The 18,433-nt window shown below is 48.4% G+C and overlaps 5 protein-coding genes across 5 annotated transcripts; 2 read left to right on the top strand and 3 right to left on the bottom strand.

Annotated features, from left to right (window-relative positions):
• Window positions 1–1,025: 1,025 nt before the first annotated feature.
• DEU56DRAFT_799650 (uncharacterized protein) lies at window positions 1,026–3,331 on the bottom strand. The gene is made up of 4 exons (XM_041353037.1): window positions 3,261–3,331; window positions 2,384–3,154; window positions 1,583–2,328; window positions 1,026–1,525 (listed from the first exon to the last, which is right to left on the bottom strand). The coding sequence occupies exons 1-4, from the start codon at window positions 3,286–3,288 to the stop codon at window positions 1,328–1,330; spliced, it is 1,743 nt and encodes a 580-aa protein (XP_041209219.1). The 5' UTR covers window positions 3,289–3,331; the 3' UTR covers window positions 1,026–1,327.
• Window positions 3,332–3,655: 324 nt separating this feature from the next.
• Window positions 3,656–4,057, top strand: DEU56DRAFT_735464 (uncharacterized protein; the record flags this gene model as incomplete). Its single annotated transcript, XM_041348457.1, has 2 exons — window positions 3,656–3,874; window positions 3,929–4,057. The coding sequence occupies 2 exons, from the start codon at window positions 3,656–3,658 to the stop codon at window positions 4,055–4,057; spliced, it is 348 nt and encodes a 115-aa protein (XP_041209220.1).
• Window positions 4,058–4,468: 411 nt separating this feature from the next.
• On the bottom strand, window positions 4,469–9,143 carry DEU56DRAFT_300479 (uncharacterized protein). The gene is made up of 4 exons (XM_041345549.1): window positions 8,479–9,143; window positions 6,031–8,422; window positions 4,716–5,980; window positions 4,469–4,663 (listed from the first exon to the last, which is right to left on the bottom strand). The coding sequence occupies exons 1-4, from the start codon at window positions 8,947–8,949 to the stop codon at window positions 4,625–4,627; spliced, it is 4,167 nt and encodes a 1,388-aa protein (XP_041209221.1). The 5' UTR covers window positions 8,950–9,143; the 3' UTR covers window positions 4,469–4,624.
• Window positions 9,144–10,220: 1,077 nt separating this feature from the next.
• DEU56DRAFT_911953 (uncharacterized protein) lies at window positions 10,221–12,216 on the top strand (the record flags this gene model as incomplete). The annotated part of the gene is made up of 7 exons (XM_041357341.1): window positions 10,221–10,343; window positions 10,399–10,600; window positions 10,653–10,731; window positions 10,785–11,137; window positions 11,188–11,796; window positions 11,864–12,027; window positions 12,079–12,216. 7 exons carry the CDS (start codon window positions 10,221–10,223, stop codon window positions 12,214–12,216), a joined length of 1,668 nt encoding a protein of 555 aa, XP_041209222.1.
• Window positions 12,217–16,088: 3,872 nt separating this feature from the next.
• DEU56DRAFT_942379 (aspartic peptidase domain-containing protein) lies at window positions 16,089–18,096 on the bottom strand (the record flags this gene model as incomplete). The annotated part of the gene is made up of 6 exons (XM_041358946.1): window positions 16,089–16,756; window positions 16,811–17,117; window positions 17,187–17,543; window positions 17,598–17,703; window positions 17,759–17,973; window positions 18,030–18,096. The coding sequence occupies 6 exons, from the start codon at window positions 18,094–18,096 to the stop codon at window positions 16,276–16,278; spliced, it is 1,533 nt and encodes a 510-aa protein (XP_041209223.1). The 3' UTR covers window positions 16,089–16,275.
• Window positions 18,097–18,433: the final 337 nt, after the last annotated feature.

The raw sequence follows: 18,433 nt of genomic DNA on the forward strand, positions 1-18,433 counted from the left end.
TCCTGATATTTCTCGTCGTCGTGTGCTTGGCTGTCAACATTTTCGACATAGTGGCCAATGCAATAGTAACAAAGCATGCTTTAGGAGGTACACTTAATTGTGAATGAAAACCGTGCATGGCGCTCATTGATGAATACAAGAGGAACTCATTCTCTCTGGCACCTATGCGTGCACGATTGGCTATGGGGACAATTACCCACTTCTGGATTCCATGACTTGGATACTAGGCACTGTCTGGGAGGTCCTCGCGCTGTGTCTCGCAGTCTGGATTGCTGTAAAACACTTCCGTGAACTTCGACAACATTCGGCAGGAGGGATTATCGGCGACTGTTTCACGGTGTTGATAAAATCCCACGTGGTTTACTTTGCGAGGTGAGCTCATATTGTGAATATGGCCCCCTTTTCCGCTGAATGATTGAACGCGCTAGTTTTGTTGCTGTGTCTTGCTTCAGCCTCGTAGTTAATTTGTCTCCAACGATCTTAGCGGTATGTCAATCTTTCACTGACCTCTGCATGCGACTGCGGTTCATCATTTCTATAGGACCCATTTTCCCTCGAAGCTCAGATTGTTTTTGGTTTTCTTCAGATTTTGCAAGTCATACAGTCCTTTATGCTAGGACCACGCCTCATCCTAAGCGTTCGAGAATATCACGCTCGGCTCGTGGCTGACTCTGATGCAGCAACCGGCATGACCTCAATCGCTTTCCAGGAGCGCGTGCAAATATCAACTGGCAGTGGCGTATAGCACAGGAGATGCTCAGTGGAGTTCACGGTAATCTGGTGCTATGCAGGGAGCAGGAGAATTTGGCTCTTTTTCTTGATTTTCAAGTTTCGTCGTGGTACTTATTTATTTGGTGTTGCAGAGCGGATTTCAAGGAGATCTAGACATAGGTCTTTGCAAATATTTATTTCGTCGTAATATGCATTCAAGTTATTTGTTCCGCAGACCATAATTGACACTCCGGATTCGAGAGAGGCGACTTATGCCATTTGGCTTGTTCATTTATTTGCGTTCTCATTCAGATCACGCTCCTACCCCACAAAAAGCTAACAACGTCATAATAGATCAACACATCGACTCGAAAATCGTACCCATTCATGCGATGATAACGTAGGCGAGCACTTCGCAGGCTATCCAATACTTCGGTGCCGGGGAGAATAGTAGTTTGTCGAAGGCACGTACTAGTAAAGTCGTGTACAACCTTCTGTTAATTAGGCTGCTTGGATGCATTTTCTACTTGGATAATTTACGATTAATAACGCAGCGCATGCATGCATACATATTGCACAAACAACGCCTTCCGAGCCGGGGCGTAGATCTTCACCATTATCGCTTCGCCTCATACTTTTCCCAGCCAACTTCGTCCAGCTTCTCAACCTTGCCGATAACCTCGCCCTCTAATCCTCTCAGATACGCATCCATGTCTGCAAACAGATGAGGTATACCAGCCCCGAGAATACGCGCAGCTAGTAATCCAGCATTCATGCCGCCATTAATCGCAACCGTTGCCACGGGTATACCGCGCTATATAGTGACATTGAGACATCAACAAACTACATAAAGACACAACCCTCAACTCACCGGCATTTGCACGATACTATGCAATGAATCAACTCCGTCGAGCGAGCTACCTTTCACTGGAACTCCAATGACAGGAAGTGCGGTCATCGCAGCAACCATGCCAGGGAGATGTGCTGCGCCACCTGCGCCAGCAATGATAGCCCTTAGTCCCCTTGAGCTCGCTGACCTTGCATATTCAACGAGGCGATCTGGTGTGCGATGTGCAGAGACGATAGTAAGTTCATAAGGAATCCTGAACCGATCTAGAATGCGAGCAGCTGGCAACATTACTGGAAGGTCGGAATCGGAGCCCATGATCACACCGACAAGCGGGTATTTGTGGGGAAAGCCGCTGCCTTGTGCAGGGCTCTCTGGGGCGTATAAAGCGAGTTCTTCTTCGGTACTCCCAGATGGCAATGCTTTCAACAGTGGTCTGAGGCGAGAGCGGACCTCTGCATCTGAGTTGCCCACGATGGTGACGTGTCCCATTTTGCGTCCTTTGCGGCACTCGGATTTGCCATACAGATGGACCGCACAGCCGTCTGTCTTGATACACTCGGATGCGAAATTTGTGACTTCTGCTATGTTGGATGAAGCGCCGATGATGTTCAGCATTGCAGCTGAAGGCACCTTTAGTGACGTGGAACCAAGTGGGAGCGAGAGTATGGCGCGCAGATGATTTTCGTACTGAGAGGTTTCGCAAGCCTCTATGGTATAATGTCCAGAATTATGTGGCCGAGGAGCAATTTCGTTGATATATATAGAGCCTGACAGAATACGTGCGTTAGACTGGCTCACAATCCAAAAGGAACTGTCTTTTACCGTCTTCCATAAGGAACATTTCAACTCCAAAGATACCGGCGCCTTGGAAGGTCTTGACTGCGGCCTCGGCTATGCCCTGTGCGCGAATAGCGACATGTGGGTCACGACTCCGTAGGGGAGCGAAAACCAAGTGACAAATGTTCTCTTTATGAACGGTCTCCACGGCGGGATACGATCGAACTTCCCCTGAGGTCGAGCGCACTACCATGACAGCGATTTCCTTTACAAACGGCACCCACTTCTCCGCATACAAGGGGCGATTCCCGAGGGTAGAGATGGCCTCTTCAGCTTGAGCAATATCCCGAACAATAAAATTACCCCGTCCATCATATGCCAAAGTGCGGCTCTTGAGCATAAATGGCAAACCAAGTTTTTCCGCAGTCTGCTGTATTGATGTTACATCGGATCCGACACGGAGGAACTCTGAGACAGGACACTGGTGACTCTGAAGGTGTTGTTTCTGTATGAATTTGTCTTGAATAGTCTTCACCGTAGATGGACTAGGATGAATGGCAGCTCCGGACGCTGATTGAATCTCTTCGAGTACGCCCGTATCGACGTGCTCAATCTCAACTGTCAGGACGTCGACCTTGCTGGCCAGCGCCTTGATTTTTTCTGGGTCTATGAAAGATCCATCGATGTGAGTGAGTGAGGGAGACCTCGGGGAGACGATCTGCTTCGCTGGGCTATTTTCTCCAACGTCAAGGAATACTATATCGACGTTGAGCAGAGCCGCCGAAGCGGCCAACATTCGCCCAAGCTGACCTCCGCCTGGAACGAGCAAGTCAGAGGAAACCATGAAATGCTAGAAACATAGCCTGGCAGATGACATGAGCATTTTTTATCAAGAAATTCAACGCTGTAAGCTCACGCGCACCCAGAACCCCGACGACCTTGCCACTCATTGTGTTTGAAGTCGATTCGCGTAGATCGAGTGAAAGATCTGCAATGATCATTATGTAATCCCAACATTGCGAAATTTATTGATCCTTCAGCCTAAGTCGGTCAGTACATATGGGCCCACCAGCACCAAAGCCTGCTGCTCGCAGGAGGAACAGGAAACGCAAGAGACGGGCCGTATCCTCTGGCTCTTCGTCTTCTTCTGACGATTCTTCTTCTGATGAATCCACGAAATCCACACCTCAAAAGCCAGCACTTCTTCCAACCAAAGAACCTGAATCCGATGCGACTTCGTCGTCTGAATCTACATCCTCGGACAGCGACTCCGAATCAGATGATGACGACGCTGGTACATCCACGGTAAAGGAACAAATGCAGACCGACAATCTCAAAGTTTCTCATGAAAAGGACGTTCCTCGGCCAAGGTCACCTTCACCTCCCCTGCCCAGTGCAGAAATACCATCTTTCCTACCATCAGATCCGTCTGCGGATGATGTGGCGCGTGAACAGGCCATGAAAGACAAATTCAGGAAGTTCTGGATGTCCTCCCTTGCAGAAGGGTTCAAGGAAGATCTTGAGGAAATACGAAAGGTCGGCGGATGTTTGTTTCAGACATGAGACGATCCTTATGAACAACTCTTGCAGGAGCCGAATCTGGGACCTGCCAGGCTAGCGCTGCTTATTGATTCGCTCGCAGCTGGGGCAGATATTTTCACGTCATCTGCGTCGAGCGGGACAGATATGAATGAGGTGGATGTTGTCATGGGCGAATGATACAAAGTTCGTGGTTATCTTATCCTCTTGTTCTGTATGTAACCATGACTTGCAGAGTCTGTTAGTCGTGTTAGACCCCCGACGTGCGCTGAGACTATTCGAAGCGAAATCGCAGCACACGCATTTAATCATGATCTTGACACGCTCCCGTCGGCCATGATTTGGGACACCGTCAATATTGCAAGAGTCCCGGTTTGCATCTCGAACAGAGATATTAAATGCAGTCCGTTATGCAGACGATGAGGACTTTGCAGTTAGTAATATCTTAGGCACCCATCCCGACTTTATGGTTTACGAGTAGGTCGATACAAGTACAATGTCACTGGTACACATTGACAAAGACGAGTCTGAAAAGTTGTATTATAGAGCAGCGATGGGGTGATCCTTTGCTCCTGTTCACTCTTTCCTGCAACTTACTAGAATAGTTCACAAGGAACCTAACGCCAGCACTCGTGTGGGAGACGGAAGAGTCAATACATGCATGTACATGCGAGCAAGAAAACGAATGAATCATAGATATTTGAATCGCGAATATACCCATCAATAGCCAACGAATTGGATCAATAATTAACGAGCGCTAATGGCGTAAAGGTATTCATCTAATGTCTATTAAAATGACAATCAGCACAGGATATTCCATCGGCGACGAGGCTCCTACCTTTTCCATCTCGTCGAGTTGTTGGAAAGGACCAGCGTACATCTCTTGAATGTCTGGGTGTAGAGTCGTCACATCTATTGGTTTCCCAAATAGCAACTCTTCCACTGGGTCTACAGAGGTTTGAGGAGCCTTGGGGGCTGAACCAACAATTTCAATGATCGCCATCATATGAGAGATGCCAAAATCATCTTTGGAAATGTAGGGTCGCTTGACGATTTGCGGTTTCGGTGCGGTGTCGGTACGTGGCGTTTCAGGGGGGCTGATGAGCTGTCCCGTGGGGGTGGCGTACATCGACACTTCTGACATGACAGAAGCGATCGATGATTGACGAGGAGCGCGTGAAGCGCTCGATCCTTGTTTTGATGACGGAGTGGTGGATCGGGTGCGACTGTATCGGCCATCTGCTGCAGTAGGCGTCGGTGTTCGAGATGTGTCAGACACTGGTGACGCAACGCGTCGAGCCCCAGTGACACTACTCGCAAGGGGTGTGGGAGTCCTGCCGTCAGAACCAGAACGAGCAGTTACGGCATCATCGACGGAATACTCTGAGGGGGCAGAGCCAGCGGAAGGAAGACCATCAGAACTTGAAGCTGCTGTAACGACGTATTGAGCGTGAAGCCGCCCGTCTTTGATTTTGTTCAGTACGCGATCAATCTTCTCGTTCATGCCTTCCTTGTTGCGCCCGAGAACACCTTCTAGCAAGTCGCTCTTTTGCGCCGAGTTGGGTTCGCACAGCTCTTGCTCGACGATATCACTGATATCAAATGACTCGCCGTCTTGCACGTATGAATAGCGCATTTTATCTCCAGAGTCGTACCTGGAGCTGCGGATCATAGCGTTTCCGGGCAGAAGAACATCAACGCCACGAAGGGAATTCATCTGGGCCGAAAGAATGGCCTTTTGACTCGCCCGCGATGCAGCGCGCTGTGCTGCTATGATCTCTTGTCTTGACAGCTGTCTCGGTTTGACTTCCTCGGTACCCGAAGTCTGATTGTCAGAGCTGAGGCTAGAGCCGGATACCGAATCACGGAAGTGCTGAAGAGCGATTTCATCAAGGGGTGCGGACATGCGGTGACGAGACGATGAGGTTCGATAGGAAATTGCACGGCGGAGAATAAAGACGGGATCGTCGAGATGAACGTCATCTATGCTTCCAAGCAGCTGAGCGGAATCGATGGATCTGCGCTTGCCTTCCTGAGCTCGGCGGAAACTGGGAGGGCGAGTGTATGCATCGATAACTCTACTTGAAGGCGAAAGTTCTCGTTCTAAACCAACGAAATCAGCACTTATGTGTTTACGCTGTGTATATCCTTACCTTGTCCTCCAACATCAGCTGTGAGACCATATCGAACTTTGCTAATACTCCGCCTCTTCGTCATCTTATCTTCGACTTCGTCACCACCATCAACGACGCCCTCCAAGATACCGAAGCGCTCAAGACCAAGCTCGATCACTTCAGCAACAGTGACATTCTTCGGGAATGTGAAAACTTTGCGGCGCTGGTTTTGTGATACACCAGAGGAAATCGATGATGTAGATTGGACTCTGTCACGCAGCGTGTTCTTGAATACGATGGCTTCGGTGACTGGGTCGAAGACCATATCGTCGGGTAGGTCCTCGGGGTGGATGACAAGTTGCAATGTGAAACGGTACGAGGGAGAGCTGAAACGATCAGGAGTGACGTTGATACTGCCCGGAGAGGCGTTGAGACCCTCGGCTACGTCTTGAGACGCATCAGCCTGCACTGTCTCGTCGCCTTCTTCTGTCGTGGCGCTATCATCTGCATCATCACGGCGTCTATTGAGGTAGAATTTGACCACGGAGTCGTCGCTGAAGTCGTTCATGGATAATTTCTTGATGGCGGGATGCATGGAGAGGTTGCTTGAGACGGAGCTGATACTGCCCACACTGCTCCGCTTGACTTTTGGTAATTCCATAGCGGCCTCCACGAGCGACTCGAAGACTCCGAGAGGCTTTTCTTCCGGGAGCAGAACTGCAGATGAACCCTCGACCTGTTTGATAGTGAGGTAGTAGTCCGTTCCGTCCTCACCAGCGGGGAGACGGAAACGTTGTATAGCTTGCCGGACGAGGTCGGATGAGGTAGTAGATGCGTTGAGGAGAACAGTCTTGAAAGTTGCCTCGGTCTGCAAGTGTTTGCCTGCAAATACACGGATGACGCTGAGCTCAGGTACGCCAACGCCTTGTCCGTCAGCAGTGGGCGAAAGTACAAGGGAGCCGGGTCGTGGTCTAGAGGAGGGCAGGCCCAGCCCAAGCCCAGCGGCAGAGCTAGCAGATGTATTATACGAACTCGAACTTGACAACACAGCGGAAGCCGATTGTAAACCGTATGAAGGCGCTTCCGGCGGCGATGATGGCGAGCGATTGAGATACTGCTGATACAGTGCCTGCTGTTGCTGATCGCGCTGACGGAGTTGTGACGCATGTTGCGACACCTGAGCCTGTACTTGTTGTGGCGGTGTCTGAGGTGTCTGCTGTGACTGAAGTCTCGTTGGCGTCCTAGATTCGTTTGACGTGCGAAGAACTTGCTGCTGCTGTTGCATGGCAGATGCAGTGACAGGAGACATTGGGGGTTCCGGTACGGGTCCGTGCAGGTTGCTGGAGGACCGCCCCGATTCTTGAGACCCGCGAGTTTCATTGGAAGCGGTCTCGATGGAATTCTTGTCCTTCCCTTTATCCTTCTTGCGGCCAAAGAGTCCGAATACGCCTCCTTTCTTTCTCTCCTTTTTCTCCTTCGTCTCCTTCGCTTCATCATCTGTCGTGTCGCGTTGCTCTTTGCGAAGCTTACCAGATGCCTGCACAGGCTTTTGCGCTGGGGTATTCGAAACGGGTTGTAGAGGCTTGTCTTTATTCTTGAGCTTCTTTTTCGAGGCTTCTTCGAGAACTTCAATTTCCTCGCGGGTGCGTTGCCGCTCGATCTCCTGCTTCTGCATGATTGCGCTAGGAAGAAGGGGACCACTCAACGCTGGAGCTTGTTTAACTTGCTCATCACGAGCAATTGAAGGTGTCACGGAAAGTTTCCTCGTCTCGGTTACCTCCGCGGGATCAATGCTCTTACTAGATGACGACGGTGAAGGTGAACGGACATCAACAGTGATACGGTCGCGTGAGGATTGATGGCGTAGAGCTTGTTGAGCAAGAGCTTGCTGGTCCTCCTGCTGCCTCGGTTCAGTAATTATTATCTCCTGCCGCTGTTGCACCTGGATCTGCGGCTGTTGTCTCTCGGGCGTGCCACCAGGCCGCAGAGCATCGGGCGCCAGAAGCATCTGTTGCTCTATTTTCTTCTGCGCGTTTTGTGCTTGCATGTCTTCTGCAACACTATCGTCCCAGCTCATTCCGTCATCCGGCTCCATCTGCATGCCCATAGAATCCTGCTGCTCCTCGCGGCCCATCTGACCTTGGCGCTGTCGAACAAGCATTTCTTCGGCAAGGTCTGGATCTTCTTCCTCATATGCGCCGTCATCCCACTCTATATCCTCTTCCTCTTCCTCTTCCTCATGCCATACAGCAGGTGGATAGCGATGGACAGACCGTGCAGTTGTGAACGTGACACCTTTGCCCTGCCCAGCACCTGTTGGTGGGAAACCAGGGGTAGGAGAGGGAGAGTGATGCGAGCCAGCGCGAGAAGAAAGGTTGTTTCGCACGCGTTCGACGTCTTCTTGAAGTTCTTGTGGGGTCGCGTGTGCAAGCTGCGAAGGAAAGTTATGGGTTTGAAATTGTTGGTCATGGATAGTGTAGGACTCACATCCACATTCCTGTGCTTGTTCAACCTGGCAAGACGTTCAAAGGGCGTTTCAATATTCTCTGCAGGAATATACCCGACGTCCTGGGTCTTGAGCACACGGACAAGCCACCAATAGCTATTACTGTCGTCCATAAGGAACAAGCTATCGCCCTTGACGACGCTGGCTTGACCTTCGACAGTCGCAGCGAAGCTGTGCAGCGAGTAGACCAAATCAAAGTCGATAGATTCATTGGGAATAGAAAGTGAAGACGAACGGTCGTCGTCTTCGTCCATATACTCTATCTCGCGTTCTTCACCATCAGAGTCATCCTCTAGAACGGAATGCTCCTCGTCAGAAGCACCTGCATAGGTATTGGTTGCATCTGCGTGAGCGTGCATATGGGCAGACGCTGTGTGGTCGTCGGCCATAATTTGGTCACGAAGGTCGAAAGTGTCCTGGCGCTTTGGTGAACGTCGGTCCTGTGTTTGCATACTGTACGTGATTAACGAAATATTAGCCTGGGACTCCAATGGTCTATACGAATACAATCAACGAAAGCTGTAAAACATGAGAAACGAAAGACAGTCTGTGCACAGGTAAGGTGACGAAGGAATGATAATGATGTTCAACCTGTTAGGACTGTTCAGCGTTGTCCTGGCGAACGTTGATGGCGGCCTTGAACTGCTTCAGTGGCTGTGCAAGTTTTCTATTCCCACTGCTCGTACGGCACTGCGGCGTGGTGCTACTAATACCGACAACCAGCAGCTAGTACGCTAGCTATTGAATGCACTAGCTATACTAGTAGCTCTGTAAACAACCGTGATGATACAGGTAAGCCCAAGGCGCGTCAGCGGCTGGCGAGACGAAATCCATCTTTCAAGTCTGCAGCGCATTCCACTGCTCGGATCATCCAGGACTGAACCTAGAGTCAGAGAAACGGTGAGCACATTGAATCACCAAGATACGAGAGCCCGCTGAGAGTGCGGTGTGACCGTCATTTTCAGTCATTCCCCTAGAGCATTTCTCTTCCATCATGGTCCGAAGTCGAAAATTTCTCCCCTAGGCAGACCTTGGAAGATAGTCATGACTCGTTCCTTCTAAGAACCTCGAGATAAAGTTCAGCCAAACCCTGAGAGATGTCATTCCTCAACCTTGTTTTTTACTCTGTTGTTCTGCGGTTCTATCATTTTACCCAGCAACCAGCAATCACGCCGATCAGCGGATTCAACACTCTTCTAGCCTGAGACGCTGAACCCCAACGGTGTGTATAATCACGTCATACCGGAACGACTGATGGCCGCAACAGATTGCTCCAAAGGCGGCTAGGACTCTTTTTGTGTTTCCCAACGTTCGACACCACACCCCTTCCAGATCTTAGGCTGGCTGCTGGCATGAGCAACTTCTTGTACCCCCAGCCCGACAATGTGGACTTACAAGTCACCCCAATATTGAGTTTCTCCAAGGTTGCCGAGGAACGTAGTTGGCTCAGCCAATCTGGAAACCAACCAAGTCAGCTAGACAAGTCCTATGAACGAAATCCTGAGTTGTCTCGGGTTTAACTTGAACACCATCGTTTGCTCACCCGGAATCGCATCATTTGGCGTCGAGTCAAGGCCATCTTGAAGGCACTCATTCTACTCTTCCTCTCGGCCGGATACTTGACCTTCTGCTACATGGTTAACCGCCGTGCCGTACCACTTAAATCTATATGACCGTACTCAATTACACCGAACAACTTTGGTTGGTGTTGCTCTATTTATTCATGAAGCACAAATTGTTGATGTTCAGTTGTAAAGAAACAGTCAAGAGTGCGATTACGACGTTCAATATTGCTCTTGTCACTCTTGCTCTTTACCCCATTTCCGATATCCTATTGAAGCTGAAGGTGAATTGTCTTATACAATTCCCCGAGTACTTATGGTCCAACTGATGTGCGCAAGAGCGAAGAATTCTTCCATGCACTTGCTGAAAGAGGGAGACGAGGAGTGCCTCTCTCGACAATCAATACCATTTCTAGCCCGGCATTTGGAATGCTGAACTCGATCTACGCAATAATAGTGAGGCAATGCTCACGATTTTTTGTGGCTGCTACTGTTGGATCTCTTATCGCGTTCGCAACTTCAATCCTTGCACCAACTGCATGTATGTCTCTATTTATCTTTCCGGATGACCTCGGTGATATCAATTATCGCAGTGAGCATTCAAAGTGTCCTTGCAGATGGCGACATTGTAGCCCTTCCAGCCGGGGCAGTGGCTAATAACAGTGTCTATAAGTAAGTTGATTGTCAACCTTGTTTTCATCATCATTCTTAGTTAAAAGCAATAGTACTACCTTCGGGTTAGAATATGCATCCGAGTATTATGCTGAAAACAACGCAGACTTTGCCGGGTCTATTCTATGGGCGGAGATGAGCCTTGGAGTACGGTACAACTTTTCTGTTGCTGCTAGTCTTGAAGCAGATGTCTCGGCGTTCATCGTACCTCAACCACTCAATCTTCCGATGACTTTGACCGCCCGCTGGGTGACGGATGTGATTGGCTTGAGGCCATCTTGCACATGGGCGTCCACTAACATAACCCAGCCTATCATTGTGTCTAATGGATCTTCTTCATCGCCACTGGCAGGAGTATATCTGGAAGAACTGGATTTAGACATGGCAATTGATTCCAATGACGTTGGTATGTCTCGATCAGTCTGCGTTAGTATAACTCACGAGCCAACTGTGTAGGGTTAGGGTCGCAAGCAAATATTGCTGTCAAGAACCCCGCGTCTTCTTTGTTCAACCACACCACCCTTATGCCTCCTACAGACGGCTCATCAGTCTTCCTCGCTAGTCAATGCACCGAAGGCTGTCTGATCGATCCCACTTCCAACTATGTATGGTTGAATTTCACTGGGATTCCGACGTTCACTCTTGAACTCCCTCCTTCGATGACCTTTGGGCAAACCAATGTATTGCAATTGGCTTGTCTTGTTTGCAAACCGAATGCAGTAATTGAGACTTGTGAGGTTCGTGCAGAGGGGGGTGCCATGTTGTCGGTCCAGCCTCTCAGCGAAGGGAAGCAACTCGCGCGTCAAGGAAACCTTTTCCCGCTCGATACAACGACCATGTTGTCGTTCGCACTGAGTAGCATGCAGAATGCTGGACCTTCAAATTACAATGGCACGATGGATCTCGGGTCTCAACCCTTAGTCAAGTTCTTTTTCGGTTCCGAGCAGGTGGAATCCTGGCCAGGATTGGACAATGGGTCTGGCTCAGAGTTCGTGAATGTTACGTTCCTCCCAGTCGGGAATCTTTCGACATGCTTTGGACAGATGCTTCAGTCAGCATCTAAGGGTACGTTTTACTTCTACTATCTTGCAGATAATTGCTAATGTTTTGCCATGAAAAGCATACTTGTCAGGCTACCTGGGGTCTGCCTATGTTCCAGCCAGAATTTCAGCTCTTGAAGTTGTTTTCATGTCTTCTTTGCCACTCGTTCTCATCTCCACCGCGACTTTCCTCCTCTTATACAAATTTCTTGGTCTTTTGCGTCTTCATAAAAAGGGAGAAGAATTCAACTTGTCGGTGAGTGAGAATCAGAGCTTGTGGATTTGCCTGTGCTCATGCATGAACAAGAACATCGCAAGAATCATCCACGGCTCGAATCTTCCCGAAGAAATGTCACTATTGGCGCAGGAAATCGATGACGGGACCGGCAAACGCACTGAGCAGGATGTCATTGGACAGATCGATTGTTCTACGAGAACACGTTGATGGCTCAGATGTTCTCAAACTTACTTGATTTATTGCGGGGCACGAGATTCCACGCTTCTGATATCAATCTTTATCAAGGCATCAACTTCGAGTGGTGATTCTACTCGTTCCTCATCTTGTATTCATCTACATAATGACACGAGCACACATGGCCTACGCCTCAGCGCAATCCTGCGGATAATCTTGTCTAGGACTTCGCGTTTACACAGCCTCCTGACAGTGTTTTGAAATGCACGACTTGCTTTCCTTCTGACTAGGAAATCACTCCCAGTTGATTTCTGTGGCTCCAACCCATCTGTGGGAGATGATCCACCCCAGGTCAACGAGTCAGAGGCATTCGTCAAAAATGATTGGGATGGGAGGCTTTTTCGATGGTCGCATGACACCTAGTAGGTCTGTATTAAACCAATGAACTACATAGTTTCGCTGATGCAACCCGACAAGCGTCGCAACTTGAAGTCCTCGTTGTAGCATCCTGAAGACACTATGCTCCACAACTTTTAATTAGGTTGCCGTACAAAAATGGCAATCGTGGATGATGATGCCCTAAACGAAGGAGTTGGTGCAGTGCATCATCATGTAGGTATCGACGGGACTGGTAAATTCAATGAGCGGGATGTTATAGGACAAATGGATGATCGGATGATTGTCCTATAACAACGCGGTGATGGTTCAAGTGTTCCCCGAGTTATTTGCTACTAGGCACAAGGTTTCATTTGTACGCTTCTCGGTCAATCAGGACGTACATCGGCTTAGGTCGGCGTTTCTCGTCCTTCCCTGTCTTGCTTTATGCACATGACGACACAAGTACCCTTCGTATTGACATGCCACGGAGTATTTGGTTTTGTCACGTCGAGTCGAATATCATCTGGAGTCTTTATCGCCATGCTGCAGCTCTTTGATAGCCAGGTTGAGGGGGCGTTGAATGCCGATGGCAATATCGGAGATGTTGCAATCGACGGGAGAGAAAAACTTGCAGATGTCAAGTTCAGCGAGTGTGGGATCAAACTCAGGAAGAGTCGTGGAGTGGACAAGAACTGATACAGGGAGAGTCGGGAGAGGGACGAAACATGCTTTGAGGAGGTGATCATTCTGTTTCGCCGATATGACGATAGGAACTTCGGTGTCCTGCACGACTGCAGGCACATTTGAAGCAGGATTTCTGTGAAGAAACATGTAGGTGATAGCTAAAACACAAACTGTGGAACACGTACCTATGTATGAGACGGAATGTTGGGTGTCCAAACGGCAGGCTTCAAGCCACCAGAGAAGTAGCGTGAATCTTTGCGGCTCCGGAGGCCCATCATTAATATTGCTATTCGAGTTGGCGAACCTAAAATTAGGTTCGTCGCAGCCGACGAACATGTTACACATGAATATATAATGCTGTGTTAAAATTCCCACGAACCTAAGGTCGAAATTATACAGTATTTACTATCCACAGTGTAACTCCACTGAGCATCTCCCGTGCTATACGCAACTGCCAGTCGATATATGCACGCGCTCCTGGAAAGCGATTGAGGTCATGCCGGTTGCTGTATCAGAGTCAGCCACGAGCCGAGCGTGATATTCTCGAACGCTAAGGATGAGGCGTGGTCCTAGCACAAAGAACTGTATGGCTTGCAAAATCTGAAGAAAACCATAAAAAATCTGTGTTTCGAGGGAAAATGGGTTCTATATAAATGATGAACTGCGGTCGCATGCAGAGGTCAGTGAAAGATTGACATACCGCTAAGATCGTTGGAGACAAATTGACTACGATGTTGAAGCAAGACACGGCAACAAAACTAGCGCGTTGAATCATTCAGCGGAAATTGGAACCATATTCACAATATAAGCTTACCTCGCAAAGTAAAGCACATGTGATTTTATCAACACCTTGAAACAGTCGCCGATAATCCCTCCTGCCGAATGTTGTCGCAGTTCACGGAAGTGTTTTACAACAATCCAGAATGCGAGACACAGTGCGAAGACCTCCCAGACAGTGCCGAGTATCCAAGTCATGGATAACATAAGTGCCGAATTGTCCGCATAGCCAAGCGTACACGCATAGGTGCCAGAGAGAACGAGTTCCTCTGGTATTCATCGATGAGCGTCATGCACATCTTTCATTCACAATTAAGTGTACCCCCTGAAATATGCCTCGTTGCCATTAACATGACCACTCCTTCGCAAATGTTGACAGCCAAGCACACGACGAGGAGAAATATCAGGATCCTTCTGGATCGTTGATACATGGCATGTAACCGAGTGATCATGATGACTGCAACATGTTTCGGTCAATTCAATATCATAGGTCTTGTAATTGCACAGCTCACCACAGATCAATGTAAATGCCACAACAGTCGTCCAATTCCACACGATGTTCAGAATCTGGCCTGAGAAATCCGGTGAGTGATGGGCCTTGGGTGAATCGCACACTACAAACAGACTCACATCTGTAGCAGTCATGATAGTAAACGAATTAGCTGGTCAAGAATGACACTTACCCCTACAGGACGTCGCGGTTAATTGAATTGGAATAGCAGACATCAGTGCAGAAGGCTCACTGCATCTGTGAACAACATCGTCGGAACATTGCCTATATGCCACTGGTCAGAAAAAAAAAACACTGAATGCGACAAGACATACACAGTATGGCCACGCTGATTGTGAGATATAGCAGATTAGCACGACACCAATGGTCAAGCCTTCTAAACATACACATTATAAAAAAATCCAAGATAGCGCACCTAGAATATTGTCAAGTCAGCACAAATTCAGAGCAGGCAAGCTACGTACGCTCAGATAGAGAATGGTCATCAGGGACCAGCGTTGCTTCTGTCGCAAATCAATATTGTTCTTCTGACGTGGAACCGTGCTCACCCAGACCAGTTCGACCTACAAACAATTCTTAGCGAGATGGCTGCCCCGGTCATAGTATCAACATACCTCTTGTCCGAACGTAAGGGCTGGAATACTTGTGAGAAATCAGCAATTCTCTAATGCTATTATGCTCACCCCAATCATACACCACTCCAACACCAGCGGCAACTGGAAAACCACAATCAAGGTCAGATCGAGACATGAGCGCCGAAATCTGACTGCTCTTCACGAACCTATGAAATAGCTTTCAATACGAAAAAGTTGATGAGTGACCAAGGTCGAGACATGAGCGCCGAAATCTGATTGCTCTTCACGAACCTATGAAATAGCTTTCAATACGATAAAAGTTGATGTGTGACCAATAAGTAGGGTCGTCTGAGACTAGTGTCATACTGTTAGAGGATGGATGTGAGGGAACGGGGAACTTGGTGGACATAAGACGATGATATTTGTGCTAGATATACCAGTGCTTGGATGACCTAAATGAGATCGAAAGATGAAATACGTTCCTGCCAATGGATATGATATCATGTTCAAAGTGATCTAGTAGCGGGCCTTGAACAGCACCTGTGACAGGTTCTAGTACTAAATAGATCTCATATGATCGATTGTCCTTCTAATAATAGTGTCATCAGTTGCATAAGATCAACAAGATTAGGCCCATGATGCCAGATAACACACTTACCATACAGCTGCCAACGCACACCCTCAACGTTCAACACTTAATCAAATGAAAACTGAAAAACATACCACCATAAAATTTAAATGCACTATGCAGTTGATGCGAATGCAGGAGTCGAGCTCTACTTATGGACGTGGATTGGATTGGAACAACGCCTGTGCTTAATCAGATTTACATAAAGATGTGGGGCAGCGCACACTGTAGATCAAATTGGTTTGCAGGGGTGGAACGCGCGGAACACTTGAACCCAGCAAAAGATGAAAGAACGTAAAGCGTGATTCCGACACCTTGTTTCCGACGATTCCCAAAATGTGTCCATCATGACAACGCAATCAAGTACTTCCCATTTTTTCAAAGCCTGAGCCTCCTCAGGCCGAGCCCTAGCCCCGGCTTTTGAGCCGAGCCGAGCCATCATGACCTTTGTATTGACATAACCTTCTAATAATGTTACGAAACGACGGGTTATGACAGCACGCATGACCTGTATTCCCTGTTTGACTGCCTAATTACCCTCAGTTAACTTCCGTGGTGTTCCAGACCATCTGCGGGAGATCATTCACCCCGACGAGCGTCACTAGCCCATCTTGCGGTGTCCCGAACACATTATACAAACCAGAACTTTGAGTAGGCTGCGGCGCAAAAATGGGAACCTTGGTTGAATTAGACGATGGTGTTGTCGATGTGGGGGCTGGTGCAGCGCTAACAGGCGCCAAAGAATCCATTTGCGATAGATCATCCACACCAACAAGATATACTGCTTCGTCCGTTCCTCCATACACGTCGTATTTGTTGGAGGACAGTAATTTCTGTTGAGCTGTCACCTCAGCGGATGGTGATGGTGACGAGGTTGGCGTTGTTAATACTAGACATTGAGCACTTTTCGTCGGAGTTGAGGTTGGTGTTTGGGAGATCTGAGAACCGGTGCGATTTGCACCCACAGGAAATGCGAACCCATAGTGTCCGGGGCAACCGTCTGTTGGGAAACGATAGGCGCTACACACGACAATCGAGGTTAGATATCCTGTAGTAAGATTTGGAAGGGCTTACAGATAGACGCTTCGTAGGAAAGGTAAGCCGAGGCTAACAGAAGGCAGCAGCGTGTCCGACTTGTTCACGATGCCGACGCTACAATAACCTTCAGCGGGACTAAGAAAATTGTATGGCCGAAGTAGACTGCCGCTTGATTCGATTTGATAGTCAATGCCATTGATTGTAGCTGATAATGCCACGTAAGGGGTAGTCACATTGCATGGATATGCCAAGACTCCGTTTGCGATCACTGGGTTTATAGGTCCCATAAAGCCTGGGCTGGAGATGTATGTTGTGACATTGGGTATTGTTATTGTGTTTGCCACTGGGGTATGTGGTATGTGTGCATGCCAATTAGAAAACTAACCGCCATTTGGTAGGTCATGAGACTTACGAGAGTCAAGATTGGCAGTCAAGCTGTTGCCGGCTGGGATGAATGAGCCATTGTACCCCTTCAGACCATCAATGCTGAAGGTGTTCAGAGAGTCGAAAGATGCATCAGGAGCATTTATTTCCACCCAGTTCAAATCTCCATCATAGTCTGCTGGGTCCAGAGCACCGATTGTGATTTTGGGGTTCAATGGATCAAACCGGAAGCCTACGACAGGGTTGAGAAGTTGACCCGACTGGTACAACTGCGAAAAGATGTGTGCAGATGGGGAAGTGTCATTGGATGGGTTAACGAATGCACCTAGGTGTCCGTTTTGAATCGTCGACTGCAAGGTATAGTTTGAACCACTTTCGATAAGTGCTAATGTTCAATTGTGAGAAAGAGTAATGATTCGCATCCAGAGTTCACTCGTACCAAATTGTGTTTCTGGCGCATTGAGGATTCCGCCGAATGAAACCCGATCCATCACATCAGTGCCACTAAACCCAGGAATGGAGTTCATCCATGTTGAATGTAATGGCTGCGGTCTTCCATGTCAGACTACTGAACTCATTGTTGTACCAACTGGCACTTACCTGAAATGAAGATGATAGCAGTGCATTGAATGAAGTCCCTCCACTGCATAGTATACAATCGTACGCATATGCAGCTAGCCAATCGGCTGCAAGATCAACTGTAAGCTCGACTTCTTGAGGAGGCGTACCAAAGTACGTCCGAACTGTGGCACCATTGAAGACAACGTCGGCCTCAACAAGGGACCGCAGGACCCTCATAGGCAAAGCTGCCCATGCTAAGCAGATGTTTCAGCCTCATACTGCTGCCATAATCTCAGAAAAAAATACTCACAACTCGCATTTGCCGGGAGGGAGAACGCTGAAAGCCCGAATAAACATATCACACAAAAACGCCTCATCGTAACTGAAGCTTTGAAGGCCTACAAAATCCGATCCGACTTTCCAAAGATGAGCCTATAAACTTCTTTCTTCTGGTACTGGCAAAAGGAGCCGTATTTCACGGTAAAGTTTGATGGAAAACGCAAGAGCATGTCCTACTGCAAGCCATGGATACCCTGCCAAGGCCGTATACCATGTGGGGTAAACGTTAACTGAGTCAAAGTTCAACTGAGATGATGGTGATACTACACACGACACGAAGACCCTTGATCACACTCCGAGGCCCGGGCTGTCAACGAAAAAGGCAAGTGCAATCAGCATACATAAGCTCCCTCTTTCATCAACCACCATGATGCA

This window comes from Suillus clintonianus (assembly GCF_016758775.1).
Source record: "Suillus clintonianus strain FC179 chromosome Unknown DEU56scaffold_29, whole genome shotgun sequence".
In the NCBI taxonomy this organism is placed as follows: Eukaryota; Fungi; Basidiomycota; class Agaricomycetes; order Boletales; family Suillaceae; genus Suillus; species Suillus clintonianus.